Genomic DNA, 18,092 nt, shown 5'->3' on the forward strand with positions numbered 1-18,092 from the left:
TTCTACAGGAAAGACATGGAAGCAGCCAAAGAAAAGAATCAGGAGCAAAGGAGAAAAGGGAGTGAGACAAGGTCTTGCTGTCTTCCAGATCCCCTCCTGCGCAGAGGATACAAGGCAGTCGTCCTCCTTCTGAGGAAACTCAAATCCAAATGGCGTCTGTCTTCTATTCCTCTGCGGTTAAGACCACATTAGATGATAGCTAGCCACAGACATCAGCGAAAAACATGCAGCCACTGCAGCGACTTTCAGAGAAATTTCAACAGTTTATTCGGGTCTGCCTCTTTCCTGTGCCACAGGCTCTCTGTTCACTCTGCCTCCCCTTCCGCTTGCTGTCAGGGCAGCAAATGTCATGCTGCTTCTGTAAGTTATTTCTCCCCTTTCCTGCCCCACTGAAATGAAAAGAGTGAGAGAAACAGATACGGAGTGATTGCAGGGGAGAGAGAGAATATGGACATACAAACAACTACTGCAGGCTAGGTGGCATGTGGACTGGTAACCAGGCATACTCAGGCTCTGCAGACCTCCTTGGCAAACAAGGGAATTCCCTTGTTTGAGGCATTTCATTCACACTTCCCCACGTTACTTCTCTGTATACAAATACACACAGTTCTCTGACAGCAACCAGCCACTAGTCTGTTGTTTTATGAGAAACTGTCAGTGCTCCCATGTCTTGGCTACTTCAACTTCAGCTGCAATTCATTTATACAGTGGCTACAAACCACTGAGCCCTATTCTCAGCCACTCCTTTGCTCCTGAATGTAATAAAATATTTTATGAAAGCAAACAGACAAGCAAATAATTTCAAGTCTCTTCCTGTTTCATTAGTTTCAGTAGCTCAGCTACACGCTGCTGATCCAACAGTTTTCTGTAGCAAGAATCAAAACAATTCGTTCCCCTGAAGAACTTCCAAACATTTAAGATATAGAAAGGTTTAAGATGTAAGAGTTTCTGATTAGGATGAGGGGAAACCCAAGCCTAACAATGAAATAATTTCTGAAGATTTATAAACAGCACCTAAGATGCGCCAGCCAGAGGGCAGAAGCAATTTTTAGAGCTATATTATCTTTGTTTATAGTAGCTTTTCTAAGAATGAGAAGTCTGTAAATTGAGTTGAGAGAATTCTTACTTTTAGTGTCATTTCAAAAAAAAAAATTAATCTTGAGAGTTTGCTGATGGGGAGGGCTGAGATTTGTTTTGCCTGGAAGATTTCGTCTACAACAATTTAGTCTTGCAGATCAAGGCTGCCTAGGTGTTTTCATATTTTTTATCTTAGTTTATATTAAGAATGAACAAATGACAACTGGAAAACAAATGAAAGGAAAATAAACATTCCACTTGTGCTTTTTTCCAGCACTGTTTTCAGGTATGAAGCTTTGGTTCATGCTGTACTACTGCTATTTTAATCAGCCACTAGGTTTTTCTTTCTTTCCGAAAAAGATACAGAAAACAGACTGCCGATTACCAGGGAAACAACTTGTCTTGCTATAGAGCGAGGCCTGAATAGAAAAGTCAGTAACCTCAGTGGAAGCTGCAGCGGTTCAGAGAACATTGTAATGTTGACAGCACAACCAATTTGCACAGGACTTCCGAAAAGATGCAGGCTCCAGTAGCCTCAAGAAAGTTTTCTGGGATTTCCATCCCTAGAAAACAGCACTGTGGGGACTTTCTACTGAACGGTGTGGCAGGGCTAGCACAAAGACAAAGAACATTATTTACTAGTTGCCATGTGAGCTTTTGTGGACTCTGCATTCTGCACTTAAAGGACTTGATGTTCAGACAGACAAAACCAGGTACAATAATTTCTATGCACAGTCACAGTTTATACAGCTTATTTTTTTTTTAAAGTTTCTCTTAAGAGGATGAAAGGCAGAAAAATAAGAATTTGTAAAGCAAGTTCTCACTGTAGTTTACGTGGATTTCTTTAGGCAAAACTCTCTCTCCTGTTACACTCACAAAAAGCCCATCGAAGTCAGTATGTAGGAGTAGTGATGATTTACTGTCATGTCATATTGGAGTGAAATCTTTTTTTCTTAATTTGTATTTCCCCTGATGGCACTTTCATTATTCAAGACATGCAGCAATGTATTCTACAGGAAACAAAATGGATCTAAAGACCATTCTTTCAATTTTCAGGACGAGTTCACATTTTCATTTCTGGGAGTAGACCATATTTCTACAAGCTGTAAAGGGAACTGTTTCTTCTGAGTGACCAATACAACTCTTTTTATATTATTTAAGTATTATTGTTTCCTTTATCAATATATACAATATTAAGCAACAAAATACGGTTTAACATCTCAAAAACAATCTCCTCCCACCAAATATATGCTATATACACACAGTACATACCCAAGACCCTACCCTCCAACAAATACACACTTGCTCACAATAGTGACTATGAAATCAAACTAACCAGGTTTGCAACGTAATCCAAAACTATTTGGTCAATCTTCTTTTTTCCTACATACTGTAGATGTCTCATGAGGTGATCCTTTAGCTGAGCAACCATCTAGGAAAAAAAAAGCCAACAATTCAGTGTCCTTGGGCATCTTCAAAAAGATGCAAAAGCTCCAGCAGGTGCAGGGCCTGATCAATAGGCATTAGCACAATAAAACGTTTCCCTGTTACAAAACTCCAGTTCAGAGTGAGATCCCCAGCTACCATACAATCTTGCCAAATTCAACAGCAGATGTGAGTATTCAAAATGGTTACTTGGTGCAAATTCAGCAAAATGAGTGCTAACTTGAACTTTCAATGACATTCAAGAGAAAAAGCTTACAGTTGTTACATCTCTCTGGGTCAAGCCAAGTGAACAGCATGAAAGAAGGATTTTAATATGAACACTGAATCCTGAGAATATAAGTATTTGTTACATACAAATAAAACTGAGGGATTTTACGGCAGAGAAAACTAGCACAAGTACAGTTTGTGGTAGTAGCCAAGAACCTGAGAACCTGAGTGATTAATGGCAACTTCAGGTTAAACATTAATTGTAAAGTCTTTAAAATCAGGTGTTTGTTATCATACAGTCCATGCCACTCCCTATCCTCTCCTTTCTGAAATATTCTCTGACCTCGTGTAGCTTCGGATTGCAACTCAAGTCCATGCTGGTTCTCTGCTGAGAATTACTATGAAGCGTTATTTGTTTCAAAGCTCAGAGTAAAACTCTATCTCAAGGAGTTTACAAGTAGATTAATCTCAATGTGTCAGGACAGCAATATAGGTATTAGGAAAGCATAGACAAAGGACAGCAGTGACCTGTTTTTTGGATCTGTCTGAATAAACTGCAGGGAAGGAATGTAGCGATGCTTCAGAGAATGAGAGGCAGAACTTGGAAACAAGGGGACAAGACTGCAAAGAATGAAAATTTGTCTTAGCTTTGGACAGACAGGACAGTGTTGATATGCTCTTCACAGCTGCAGTGCTGAGACCTTCCAGTGCATGCTGAAGAGTTTTATTTGGTTTTAATAGTAAGAGAACAAGAGATAAGCAAAGATGTGTATTTAGACAGAGGGAGGACAGGTAGGGATTTCAGATAGGATTTATTACCCAGAAGCATAAGGATGGTAGATCCTTTAAGGAGATCATCAGTGAAAATAGTGCAAAAGAGGAAGGGACCTCAGAATAGTCACAGCAGTACCAGAAGTGAGGTAGAAGGACAAGGAGACAGTAAAAAAGGTGTTAAATTGAGGAGCAAGATCTGTGATCTTCTCTGAGGAAAGCAGTGGGTCGGGAATTCACTTATACATGTTTTAAGGATGTAAAGTAGTCCAAAAATAACTGACAGATTAAGATGAACTCCAGGAGGAAGGAATAAGTTTCTAGGCAAAGAAAAGTTGTATCGGGAAAAAGCATTTTGACAAATCAACTTCCCATTGCTGTTTCTCCCCTATGCCTTATGATATCATGACCTGTTAAGATGATATCATATAATGACATCATGACTATGAACTCAAACTTAGGAAATACCATGTTTGTCCCATAGCTACTCTGAGTGAGCTTCCACTCAGCACTGGAACTTATAAGCTTACTCTTTACATTTGTTGAGGCTGTGCGTCCTCTAGTGCACACTGTGACAAAAGCACGTACCAGTCCCATCAGTAATTGCTGCTGATAATCTTCCTCTTGAAAGAGAGGTACTAGCTTTTCCTCTGAAATAAACAGAGCAAGAATCATTCAAGGACATGACGCTACAGAAACACCAGGAGACTTCAACCATCTTCAAAAGTACTTAGAAACATACACAAACAAACAGAAGTTGTGGTTTGATCTACTCACCCACAGAACTAAGATGGTGAAGAATCAAGGACTGCATAAGTGAGAACTGAGGAATGGAAAATAACCCTGTATCTGGCATCTTCTCCCTCAAGTGCTTAACATAGAGGAACACAAGCCTGTCACACCACTTTACACTTCATTTGCATTACTCTCTTCTTTGATATTTAAGTAAGAGTTATCACAGTGTGGTGATTCAGTAGAGCAAAGAGGCATGGAGAACCTTCTGGTAACACCAGTGCAAACGCATATGCTATTTAGATCTTGTCATTTTACAAACAAACAAGCTAAAACAGCTACACAGGTTTTCCAAGGAAATGGCTAGACAGAAAGTAAATACTCCACAGAATCACCTCCCACTTTCCTGGTTCTCTACCATGGTCTGGCTGCTTCTGTTATTCAGATTTGCAGACCGCTATGTAAAAGAATGCAACTTTTGTAACTAAATGGAAGGAGGCTATAGTATCTACTGAGATTTAATACCCTGTATTTCCTAATCAATGCTTCCTGTCTACTAACAGCAAGGGAAGAAAAACAATTTCCCATTTCATCATGTAGCCTAAAACCAAGTCAACATTTTACAGACCCAAGTGCTGAATTTTTACAAAGTTCTTTCCAGCCATCTTTGCTCACCTTGAAATATGTTTACTCCACCACTTAGCAGCACAAAGACCTGTGTTGCTTGATTTTAAAGGACTCGAAGAAAAATCTACAGGGAACATACACTACATTGATGCTTGTTACCGGCTGGCAGCTATCTAGAAATTCTCTAGTAACAGTTAAACATCTGACTTATTTATCAATAAGCACCTTTGGAAAACATGAACCTGAGGCTCGCAAAGTTGATACAAGGTCCCTCAAAGTCAGAGCCCGTAGCAATAACCAGCAGTGGTGCAGGTGACTGGTGTCAGGGGCTGGAAATGAACGCACTGAAAATTCTTTGTAATAAAAGGAGTGAGGAGCACTTAGATTAGCATCATTTCAGAGCATACAGCGGCAGGGCACACAGAAGGCACTGATGTGTGAACAGCAGGAACATAATTTAGTACTAAATTCAGTTTTACTTATTTGTGACAGAGGAACTGAGCATCACAAAATCTCAAGTGTTCCTGGCCTAGGGAAATTCATTATGTCTGCTTTCTCTACACCATGATTTTTCACCAGCCATAATCTCCTACTGTACACAAGTTCCAGAGTTGCAAAGGCAGCTATAAGTGGACAAGACTCAACAGTAATATGGCATCATTGATACTCTACTCCAGGAGAAAAATCCTGAAGAAGAAATCCTTAGGCAGACAAAGGTTTACTGCTTATGTTGTTAGATCCAATATGAAGTAGGAACTTTATTTTCAAGTCAGTATATGATCCTACCACTACTATGAGAGAGAAAATCTTCCTCTAATTTAATAACCACTCACCTTAATGCTTCAAACTCTTCAGTGCTGAAAATACACTGCAATTTATTTTTAGCCAACAACAGCTAGATGGAAATATTCTAATAAACCTTACAGCTAAGGCCTACATCAAGACCAGTTTTACTTACCAGAGTCCCAAGTGTCCAGATGAGAAAGCACCCTGGGGTTTGAAACAAAAATCAGCTTGTTTCATATGCATTACTCTCAAGGATTTCATAAGGACATTAAAAAGCTGAAGAGACCCTTTTATCTTTCAAAGACAGCTAAAGAAATCCAAGAACTGTACATGTGACTACATTTAGTAAAGATATTAAATAGCATTAAAAAAATTCTATCTGTCTAGGTTGCATAAGAATAACTCTTCACATCTACTATAAATTCCCTAGCTCTAGAGGCCTGGATATTTCAGATCATGCTGTAGTGATTACAAGGATTCCAATAACTGATTTTCAGCTAGATAATCTTCTTTAAAGTAAGATATCTAATCAGACACCTAATCAACTATTTAAACAGCACGTAGATACTTCGACAAAATAAGAAAGGGTAAATGTAATAGAAAACAGTACCTACTTTTTGGCATTTTCAAAAATATTCCTCAAATACGCTGTGGTTCTTCTCTCCTCTTTCTGGTTTGTAAACAAACAAAAATCCCCAAATGAACAAAGTAGAAGGCCAATTAAAATACTCCCTGATAAAACGCAGATGAGAAATGAAGCTGGTTTTCCCTTTGAATGGAAATAAGGCACAGTGGGGCTTCAACCCACCTTCAAACTACCCATGCTCATAGGCACTCACACACATCTAACCTACATGACAATACAGGTACATGCAAGCTCTGCTTTTGTTTAGTTTCTCACATTATTTTAACAGAGTAAGACTTACAGGCAATCATCTTATAAGTAAAATGCAAGTCTTTGCACTTCTCGTAATCAGATTCCCATTTCTTTATCCTCAAAATAAAAAAAGCCAATTCTTCCATGTTTGGCTTTAAAACATACACTTCAGAGGCAGCTCTGAAGACTGTTTCAATGCATGCATATTTACCTCTTCCGAAAGGTTATGCCATTCCCTCCTGAGCACATTATTGTGGTAACGCAAGTGTGGCTCTGCATACTTCACACTCTCCAAGTTTGAGTTTAGTTTCTCCCAGAAGCCTTTGGAGTTTTGGAACTGCAAAGTATTGCAGGGAAAGCATGAATACAGGCTGCACTCAAAGAAATACCTAATCACCCTCCTATTAAGTGATTGGAAAGAACTGTGATTAATGTAACTTCATAACAATCTAAGTGAAAAAAGTTAAACAAAAGCAGTTACACTATTTTTTCCCAGTACTTTTATTTCCTTGATTTGACGGCAGGGGTAGCACTTAAACCTGAGGTCAGAATTTGGTGCCTGTAATGCAGATACTTTGCCACCTTAGGATCCTTTTAAGTCAGTGGGAAGAAATGAGTACTTTAGGTCATAATTTATCTGACCTATTTCACATGTTTGGGATGGGATGGGAAGAACTGCACCACAGACTACACTGGCCATATTGTCTAGACTTCCGCTGACTGTCAAAGGAGCCTTAGGCAACTGACTTAGATGTAAATGTTTACATTTGGTCAAATAAATCCCATTCCGGGTTTCTAGTAGTTCCAAATAGAGGAACACCACCATGACCCCGGCAGCTGCAGGCTGCCACTATTTTCAAGCTGCACTAATACTTACATTGCAAACATCCATTTGCCAACCTCAAGTAACAGTGCCTCATTCCAGAAAAGAAACAAAATCCAAACATTTGCATAGCAATTCTAAAGCCTTTGACTCTAATGCTGAAATTAATTTAAACTCAGCTGTGAACAGACAGGAGGAAAAAAAAAAAAACCAAACAAACACACACTGGTTTCCTGAGCTAGTTCTTGGAGTGGGTATAAAGATTTGAAGCCGCTGTTTATAAAGGGGGAGTGATGCGATCATTGCTGAGGAAGAGATGAGATTAAGGCAATTCTTTTTGGCAGTTTTAAAAATCCAGAGACGGTACTAGCTGTTCTTGCCCCTCTTTATATATGTTTATCTCCCAATACAGACACTACAGTAGTGACATTTGAAGGAAGAGAAGTTTAAGTTCACAATATTCCTCCATCTTGCATTAACATGTTGGATTTTGTTCTCTCTCCCCTACTTTTCTACAATGACATTAACTTTAGAAGAAAACCTCAGAAGCCTTTAAAACCACTTCCTACTATAAACTACAATTTGCCAAGGAAAATAAATTGCAGAGACTCAATCCTGTCAGCCACTTCCCTCTTGCTGCCAGTGCTGATTGTCACTTTATTGTTGTAGCTGCAGCAGAGAAAAATAAATCTTGTTTTTGATTTGTGTTAGTTATATTTAGCAGCTGGAAACTAGGAGCGCATATGGCACCATATGTTCACCCTGCTGGAGCTAACTAACAACCTACTACTGCAGTTGGTTGCCTAAATGTTACCAATATGAAATCAGAGCAATACCAAGAATATAGCGTAAGGGTATCATCTAGTGACCAATTTATGCAACTGCGACAGCACCACCACTGCAAAATTGCATTCAGGCCACACTGGATTTTGTTTGATGTGTGGCAGGGGGGAAGCAAGACAGCAAGTTTCTTTCATATATTAAATCTGTAACAGGAAGTGGTAGACTTCAGAATTAAAAGCAGACACCACTAAAAACCTGCACTGTATTAGATCTCATTAAAAAGTCAAAAGTTTTAAATAAAGGATTATTTTAATTAAATCTGTTATTTCTTGAGGATCACCAGGGCAAGGACTAGAAAGAGAAGGCTTTTTCATCTTAGGTGGTGCTTATTTTGCAGACATTTCTAGAGAGTCGGGAATTAATACCTGAGCACGAACACCTAAAACACACTGTATTACTAGGCATCAAAGCAAGGCCTTACCAGGTTGCAATCCATGAAAAGCTCCCATGACGCCTTTCATAAGTAGGGGTTTTTTAACTGAAGACAAAGAGAGCTCTCTGCTATACCCCTCTGAAAGGATGCAGGGTGACAATGACCTTTAAGAGGCACGTGTCCTCTCTGGGGGAACTGTAAAGCTGTATCTCCCCAGCAGTGAAAGTATTCAGAGACCCGTGTAACTAACTACGTAGCTGCACAGGCAGCTACTCCTTAAAACATCGCTCTTCACCCTAGTGGCTCAGCACAGCATGAGGGAGAGGCTGCCTTTTCCTGTGCTGATCTCTCTGACAACTGCTTGCACTACAGGTTTTCACTCTTCTCCTGGACCTCCTCCTATTTTCTTCCCTTCTTCCTCCTGACCCTTCCTTCTCCCCTTCTGATTAAGCCTGTTTGCACCCCTTCAAGTTTGGTTTCTGTGTTTAAAAGGAAAAATCAGACTTATTAATTGCAATCCTTATGCAAAGCTTTTTGACAATTGGACTGACTGTTCCTTCTTTCTCACAGACTCTCTCAATATCTCTTGCTGAACAGGAATTTAGTGATAAAAATACACCTGTTAGCCAAATAGCACAAAATTTTTTGTGAATATGCACATAGCCCTCCCAAAGGCTCCCAACAATTCATGGGCTTGAGAACTCCAAAAAGATTCTCAAAGCAACAATTCACCACTGTTTCTGTGAAATGCCATAAAAATCTTTGCAAAAGAAATACTACTTGTAGGACTAGATTTGTCAGCAGGGTCTGACTTGTGATGCCAACAACATACACCAACTGAAATACCAACAACTGACCACTTGAACTCAATCCATGGCGGGTTTGTGTCACTGGAGTGGTACAAAGCAGCCAAAGCACTAAACCTTACCCTGTGTATTATCATCCTTGTCCTCACTCAAGAGTCAGAGCAATTTGCAGTCAAAAGTAGCAGGAAATATTTGTCTTTAGTTCAACTCTGACCTTTTCAATCTGTTTAGGTTTCAGACAGAAATAGGAAATGAGTTCCACAATCAGGAAGTATAGCTGCTAAAGGCATGTGCCCCCAGGGGCTTGAGGTTCAATCTCAGACAAATTAAACGCCTCCTAACTTTGACCTCAGTGAATTACAGGAATTATCTAGCAACAAATTTTCTCAAGATCTGATTTTCCCAGGTGTCCCAACTCTCAGGGCAGCCTTCCCAAGGAAAGCATGCGAAGCCCGATTCCCTGACAGCAGTCACGTGAATCTGTAGCAGCACAGCTGTGATGCACTGTTGCGGAGTGAGCGAGCTGTTGCTGGTAGCGTTGTGTTCAAGCTCTGACTCTTCCCATTAGCCCTCCACAACAAGCTGCTTATTAAAAGCCTCTTTCAGATTTTGTAGGGAAAAACTTAGGGAAGTTTCAAGTATTTCTCTAAACTGGAGCTGAGGGAGTGGAATGGAAGACGGGAAGAATCATTCATGTTTTCAACGGAAAGTACAATTTCCTACCCAAACAGCATGTGCTCTCCCCATCCAGCTCACTACCTTTTCCAGGCTGTGCAGGAATTTGTCTAGATTTAGCTAGCCAAAGCCCTGACATCAGTGCAATCACAGGATGCTCTGGACAAAACAAAGTGAGAGGGTCATGAACCATTGGTACCAATGGCAGCACAATGAAATATCTCTAAAAGTGGGGTTACATAGAGATATGTAGAAATGCTAACACATCTGTTGTGCCAAGTTAAGAGCTAACAAAGTCACAAAATGAAGAGGTATCAATCAAATCTAACAAGAATTAATTCTTGGAGGATCTTCCCTGTTGAATGGAAGAAGTCTCTTCAGAAAGGGAAAGAAAATACACCTTTGAGTTAGCAAACATCAGCCTGAATAACTGATATTTTAGTAAATGCATAAGCCATTTCAAACAGGGCAATTTTCTGTTTACCCCTATTTTTGGATAGGGCTGTGGGGACACTGCTTCATTAGTATTTAGCACACCGCCACCCCTCAAAAAAAAGTTCCTAATCTGCAAATACAAGTATGGTTTTACACTGGAACTTACCTCTAACACAGGTAGAGAAATAATGTCCGTTGCACATGTTACTCCAGTGATAATCTATAAATACAGACAAATTATAGGAATATAAATCATTTAGCATAAACCATGGGCCTGTTTGGATATCTAAGTGAATCTCCATTACCTGTTTCCTTTGTGAAACTAGCTAGCTAGCCAGAACTGTACATTCAGTTTTGCCAAAGAGAAATACGGAAGATGTTTCTCTCATACCTCTCATTTAAAAAAAGACAACATACTAGAACAGAGTCAGACCAGAGAAACTAAAATAAGCTATTTGCTCTAACTGTAGCGTCTTGCCTAAAGTTATTTTACTTCTGCAAACTTACTCATAAATCTTAACTCTACTGATACTGTTTGTCTTGGAAATAACTGCATGATTTTGCTGGTTAAATATATTCTGTATTCATTATAAACCTCATATGATAAGCAATAAATTAATACCTCATTATGAAAACTGACAGATTTAATCATCCATTCCATTACAGTAGCTGTTCTTGTTTTATAAATGCTTTTATTTGTTGACAAAAAATAGGACTCATGGAAAACACCACTAAGGTTAAGACTTGACAAAATGAAATGAGCATAAAGCACAGATATGGATTTAGAGCACGTCTATGAAAAGGTAAGGCATACAAGTTAAAGGCTGTATTAAGGGAGAAAAAACAGACTCCCTCTAGCTATTGAAGTACCAGCTGTTATCTTACCCCAATCCAGTCAAGCAGTGATGTGTAGGGCAAAAGTTTATTCAGGTTGTGAGTTTCTGGACACATTCTGCAGTACAGGGAGGCTGAATGCAATGTAAAAAGACTTATAAGGGCAAGATTGTATAAACTATTAGTTAACAAGAGTAGGCTTCACAGTTAGTTCCTTATCTACCACTTTTTGAGGGACAAATCCTGCTGCTGTCTCTGAAACAGCTTCCTCCGGTCCCATTCTGTGCACAAAAGAAGGAAGAGAAGTCCAGATGGCTGCAGGGCTGGGTCAGCTGCTTGGCTACAGCTCAGCGCTCCAGGGGTCCTTTGTACAAAGGCTCAGGGCACAGGACATGCACTGGCTAGGCTGAGGAATCAGCTATTAGAAGAGAGTATCATGATATGCCAAATCCTTATGAAAAAATGGTTTGGGCTAGGCTAGAGGAGATTTGTTCCTCCGCTCCAATCTCAATTATTTACATCCCAGATATCCGAGACAGGAGCCAGATGGAGAATTTGCTCTCCAGTGACCTAAAATAATGACAAATCTATTTGTCCCACTAGACAGAAGAATGCATTTGAAAAGTTTTACTGCCAATCTGATTTTGAGAGATCTATGTATCTTCTAAACTACTGATATTGTCTCTAACACCACAAAATGCAGGTCAGTTAACATAAATCATAACCAAAACGTTTTGAAAGAAGAGAGTCAGTTTGTGACATTGTGGCTTCTCCTTAAGTCACAACTAGGGTACGCAGGAAAATTCAGTATGCAGGAAAACAAATACCTACCGATGATAAATTCTTGAATGGGGTCAAAAGAATGACATGTTGACAGGTTCTCAGAAATCCACCAAATAATCTGTCAGAATGAGAACAGGGGAGTTTGTCACATCTCTCTGTTTAAGCATGTGTTGTAAGACACTACAGAAACTTTGTTTTCGGTAGTAACACTTTGCATGAAGTAGCGATACAGAGATAAATGTTTTCAGGACAGCCTTGACCAACAAAGCCATCTGGGCAGCCCAGCTGATGTGCCTCTTGGCACTGCCGAAAGGTACGTGTGAATCAGGACTTTTCTTCCTTGGCTGATATCATTCATGCCCTGACCCTGCTTTGTATAAGACATCAGTTACTGAAAAAAAACTTAGAGGAGGTTCTTTTCTCACCTGCATTTCCAAGTCTTTTGTGTGTCGGAAGTACAACAGGGCACAATGTAGAGCTGCCAATCTCTCACTGTCTCGTTTGCTGTCCTGTAGGAACCGTACTAGGGCGCTGTCGCTGATGCTAACGGCATACATACTTCCTACATGGCAATCCAAGACTGTTGACACAAGTGGGGATCGGATGGAGCAGTTTTGCAACACGTCAATTCTTGCATCCTCACCTGAAGAACATCGGTTTGAGAATAAAAAGGACTAAGTACATAAAATTTGGCTGCTACCAGTATTTCTCTTAAGACTCCCAGGTCCCCAGCAGTAAGTCTGCCTCTTGTACTAGCCACCCTGGTATTATGCTGAAGGGGAGGAGGAATGGTGCTGGCTGGGTAAAGGAAGTAAATGAGGAGCACAGTCCATACTCAGTTCTCTCCTTCCCTACTGCTGAAGCAGAGAAGGTGTACAGATTTGAGGCTGACAATGCTGTCACAGGACAAATCAGAGCACATACGATGGAACAGAGAAGGGCACAAGGCTAGTAATAGCGATTCAACACTAGAATTAGCACCTAAGCATATTGGTACAGTTCAGAACTGCTCACATGCAGAATCATGATACAAACTTGTACTGGTGGATCTCTTACCATAAATCCCTATGCCCAGAACAGGAAGGTTCTGCTCTGTGATTACTGATTGAAGCATCAGATCAAAACTACTTTATTTATGCTAGTACTAACGTTTACCACCACAGTACTATACAGTAGGATTCCAGACCCTTTGCATCAGAGAAATCAGGCCCACCATACAACAGTGATGCTTTCCACTCATTTCTAGCAGAATAGTATTTCATTATGTATATACAACAGGTATTAGCTTCCTGTGATGCTGCCCCTGCACCAGTTCCCACTGCTTACCTCGCCTTCACCCAATGAGAAGAACAGATTTCTGTTTTCAAACAAAGGCACCCCACTTCCAAAAATAACCCTCTTCCCATAAAGACACGTTTGTTGGAAATGAAATAACATGCCTCTCCGATGAGACTCTAAATCAAATTGCATCAGCCTGATCAGGTGAAGGAAACACAGATTTCCTCTCCCCACACCCTCCAAACACACACATTTAGAGCAACTCAATTGGAGGAAGGAAATGTAAAATCAAATTTACATCTCCATGTGAAATTTGAGAACAGTGGAGGACCGAAAAGCATGTGCAAAGATGGGGGAAGGGAAACCATGAAACTAAGGCAAAGAATTTCAAATTCAGTGAAAGGTCTTCTTCCATTTCAAAACAAGCTAGAAGTATGTAATAGATGAAGTATGAAATGTCACTTCAGATTCTCTTTTTAAAACGGAAAGTGGCAAAAATGCCATACTTATTTTTTCAATCTTTCTCCTTCTTCAGAACACTGTGCAATAAAGCAAACGTTGAGAAATACAGCTTTCACGTAAAAAGATTTTAACAAGTTTCCACTGCAACAATAAAATTACTTCAAGCAGCAATCTTACTATACCTGTCAGAAATAAACTATAGCACAGCAGGTCAGGATGCTGAATATTCAGGAGGTGCAGGAACTGGCCAGGCAAATAAGCAGCCACATAATAGTCTACATAAAGAAATAACAGTGGTCAATTTAGCACTTGTTCACTTATTTGCTTTAGGAGGCTGCTTTACATGATTCTCATCTTGGCCCACTTCTCTCTGATGGAATTGATTATATCTAGGAAATATAAAAGGAGTTAATTAAAAGCTGCTGTTGTATTAATGCAGGAAACACTAGCAATACATTTGGATTTCCAGGGGAGGATTGAAGAGGCTTGAGACACTCAAGAACTCAGCAGCTGATCTCCAGAGCAGATTCTGAGGCAATTTCAGAGGAAGTTGCTTACTAATAGCGAGGTATTGCAGTATCAAATGCCAAATATAAAAGTTAAGCAAAAAAAAAAAAGGCAGCAAAATAACACAACTACTTAAAGTCAAGAAAAAAAATCCTTTCCTTCTAGAGAAGGGTTAGCCATTTGTCTCCCTAATGGGGACACAGAATGGCAGTCACACAGGGAAGTAACACAAGTAACCTACCAAGATTCATAAAAGCCACTTCCTTCAATTGATGAGATTCTGTTCTTTCTAGAGAAACTGTAAAAGTTTTGTTGTAACCTGAGGAAAAATAATAGTACTTTTAAAAAACCCAAACAATAAACACCATCTGTTACAACCCAAGTATGACTTTATAGCTAGAAACTTCAGCACTGCCAATACACCTGAACAGGGATATTTTAAACTGTTTTACAGGCTTGTCTGCACAGACAGATTTACTTCATCCTAAACAGAGTTGCTGCATACTTAGTAGACCTACACCCACACAATGCAGTTCTTTAGTATGCGGAAACTGGCCATGCACTGCACAGCCTATGTTCATGTTTAAAGAAGCATTCCATCCCAGAGCAAGCTTGTGCAAAAACACCTCCCTCCAAAAAAAGACCCAAACACAAATCCTTTATGTAGCTGTGCTTCACATTTGGCGATCTTTCAACTGCTTTAAAGAGTTTCCAGTTTGCATGCCCTATTACTGTAATTTAGTTCAGCTCTGTTTAAACATAGGCTAATTTCAGACCTGCTGTGTTTGCATGGGCTTTGCATCAGCACAGCTGTTATTTTATTCTAGACCTGCACCATACTTCTTCTGGCATCCAGTAAGAATGACGTAGAGCCCTCAAACTTCCTCAATCTCTGAGACAAGCTGAAGATTAAAATAACTAAGGAGACAATGACTGGCCTCCAAATGTCCATGCTGCAATATCCTAAAGGCTGAATGGTGTCATGATCAGGATGCTACTTAATACTGCATGAAAATTCAAGATAAAACGATAGATCCACAGTTTACAGGATCACCAAGGAAAAAAAGTAGATCATGAGCCATGCTTCAGCTACTCATCCAGGACTTTGTTTCCTGACCCTAGCAGAGAGATATGCTTTATCTATGCTGCAAAAAAAGAAAAATGAGACCTCCAAGACCAACAGCAACACTACAGATGAAGGGGTATCTAAAACAAATAGTTTTTCGCACAAGATACTGACTGAAGTTTGCTTGCAATGAGTCAGTATACTCAGGATCACCACCCTGTTACTTGCCAATGCAAACACATGCAAGCTAATACCAGCATTGCAGAATACACGTGCAACATCGTGACTTTTGTGTTTATGCTACATCAAGTGACTGCTTTAACAGGGGGCAGGAAGCTTCCTTCCGAGTTTACAGATGCTGCAGCACAAACTCAACTCCTTATATGTCTCCAAAGTGTGGCTTATGGACCTGATATACTGCTGCTTCTGCAGGTCACCTCAGGACCAGTCTTAAAATCCTCTCATACAACTGATGAATCTTACATGAATCCACAAACAGCTCTGCACCAAACAATTCCATTCCATGAAGGTGGTTTAAGATGCAGCTGGTCAATGTCACCATATTTACCCTCAGTTTCCTCCTGGTACAGATAGGAATGTACAAGGGCCATGGCTGGCTCCAAGCAATGCAACCACCCTTCAGCTACACATCAAGTACATCTGGGGAAATCAGCCCTTCATAGCAGTACAATGCAGAGTGCTGCCACACCCAGAATGGACTTTTCCATATTGTTAATGCCTTCAAGAACATAAAAATGCAGTTCATTCAATCTCACAACATTCCAGCAGCAAAACAACGTGTTAGTGCAGCTCTGACATATGAAAAGTTCCCTGACACAAGAAAGCAAACACTTAAAGTAAAACAGAAGTATGTTGTCCACTTGAACACGGTTACTCCATACTATGCAGCTTCTCAATTGAGAAATAATTTGCCATTCTCCTCCATGTATCAAATGAGAAAGATCTTGCTAATGACAAGTTTTATTCTGATCAGAATAAAACAATGTTCTTTATTCTTTTCAAGGGAAAAAAAAAAGTCTTAAAATTAAGAGCTAAAGCACCACTTACATAGCAACTATTCTTACAGTCAGTGGGTGTTGCACCTCTTGCTGTGGAAATGACACGTTGAACTGGAACTCCAAAGAGACATTCAAGCTAAGAGCTGTTGGCTCTATTTGCCATACAAATGCCTTATGGCATAAGTACAACACACCTGCAAGCTCCCACAGATTTCATCGATGTTTGTGCTCAGCACGCTTCAAAGTCTGGCTAGAAATAAGGGACCAAATTAATAGCCACTCACGAGGCCACTGGTTTGAAGCTACTCGTTCAGCATCAGGCAGGAAGTCTACAGCAGGAAAGTCAACTTTGCAGCTAAAGTCACCTGCTGTCTTTAAACACCAGCCACAGTAGGTTACTGTCTGCAGACTTTGGTAGTTATTTGTTTTGCAAGGCATTCTGTGACTCTTTCAGCAAACTGACATTCTCCAAAATAAAGCATAATTTAACAGGTTAATCTTACCTTTATGTAAAAAATATATGGAGTACATTATTTCATCAGGATTATCAGAGGCTAGAGTACAACACACACACAAGCCTCCTAAAAAGACAAAAAAAGGAAAAGAAAATTTACTCGTCCACCTGAATACCTAGACATCTTTACACTGCACAAAACTAAAGCAAGACTGTTTCAAATTAGAAACTAAAAATAATCTCTCAAAAAAGGTAAAGATTACAGAAATATATATTGCATATCTCTAATCATCATTTACCTAGCAAAACACAAAATAAGAGAGAACAGAGGAGGAAATATGGCACAACAGAAAGCTGGGTTCTGACACAGCCAGTTCTTCTCTTTAGGAGAAGTACATTTTTAGCCCTTCCCAGTATAAATCATGCTTGCAGCCAGAAAACTGATCAAGCCTCTCTCCACAGACTGCCTCAATCTCTAGATATTTTCTGTTCAGGGACTGTCAAGTATGCACTGAACAACACAGTAAAACACAGTTTGTTTGCTTTCTAAGTAATTTCATATTGGCAGCAGCATGATACACTACTAGAGCTTTCTCACACTAGAAATGATAGTCAATTCTCCCCTTTCCAGTCTAAAGAGCCGTTAATTCCTTTTTTAGGAGAAAAGTCAGTCCTTGGCACAAACTTATTTCAGCCAAGGTACTCTGTGCAGGAATGCTCCCCCGTCCCAGCCTAATTCTAAATCAGACCGATAACTGTTTTGACTCCACTGGATGGTAGCCCTCCCTCCATCTTTCACAAAAACTTTAATCCACTTACTCCGATGCTTTGGCAAGCTGCTTTGGTATTCATGTTAGAAACAGCTTCCAAACCACATTATCCCAATACGGTTGGGAAAGCCGGGCCACAACTATGACCATTGACCTTTTACCTTTATTGAAAGTTTATCACTTAAAAGAAAAAAAAAAAGGTAATACTAATACAGATACTGTTCTGTAAAAAAATAAAGGTTTATGTATACAAGGTATACAGAAAAAGGCACAGTACGGAAAAAGCACAGGTACAAAAAAAGCACAGCTACCAAGGTATTTTGCTTGGTTAAATGCCTCATATGTCAGACCACAAGGCTGTACCATAGCTGTGATACAGAAATGGCTGAGGCACTTCATACTTCTGGGGAAGGTAAATACTTTCTTTTGAAATGTTTTGGG

The 18,092-nt window shown here is 39.8% G+C and overlaps 1 protein-coding gene across 3 annotated transcripts in view; it reads right to left on the reverse strand.

The window, feature by feature from the left end:
• Positions 1-18,092, reverse strand: part of GSAP (gamma-secretase activating protein) — a 48,729-nt gene that overhangs the window by 10,443 nt on the left and 20,194 nt on the right. For all 3 annotated transcript variants that reach the window (XM_050906767.1, XM_050906757.1, XM_050906747.1), the window contains 12 exons: positions 16,931-17,008; positions 14,584-14,661; positions 14,018-14,110; positions 12,521-12,738; positions 12,144-12,213; positions 11,364-11,446; positions 10,645-10,698; positions 6,735-6,860; positions 6,261-6,316; positions 5,819-5,850; positions 4,090-4,151; positions 2,414-2,509 (listed from right to left, as the gene is read on the reverse strand). In XM_050906767.1, the coding sequence (XP_050762724.1) occupies positions 2,414-2,509; positions 4,090-4,151; positions 5,819-5,850; positions 6,261-6,316; positions 6,735-6,860; positions 10,645-10,698; positions 11,364-11,446; positions 12,144-12,213; positions 12,521-12,738; positions 14,018-14,110; positions 14,584-14,661; positions 16,931-17,008 (1,046 nt within the window). The remainder of the gene's footprint in view (positions 1-2,413; positions 2,510-4,089; positions 4,152-5,818; positions 5,851-6,260; positions 6,317-6,734; positions 6,861-10,644; positions 10,699-11,363; positions 11,447-12,143; positions 12,214-12,520; positions 12,739-14,017; positions 14,111-14,583; positions 14,662-16,930; positions 17,009-18,092) is intronic.

Source organism: Gymnogyps californianus, chromosome 1, assembly GCF_018139145.2.
Source record: "Gymnogyps californianus isolate 813 chromosome 1, ASM1813914v2, whole genome shotgun sequence".
Classification (NCBI taxonomy): domain Eukaryota; kingdom Metazoa; phylum Chordata; class Aves; order Accipitriformes; family Cathartidae; genus Gymnogyps; species Gymnogyps californianus.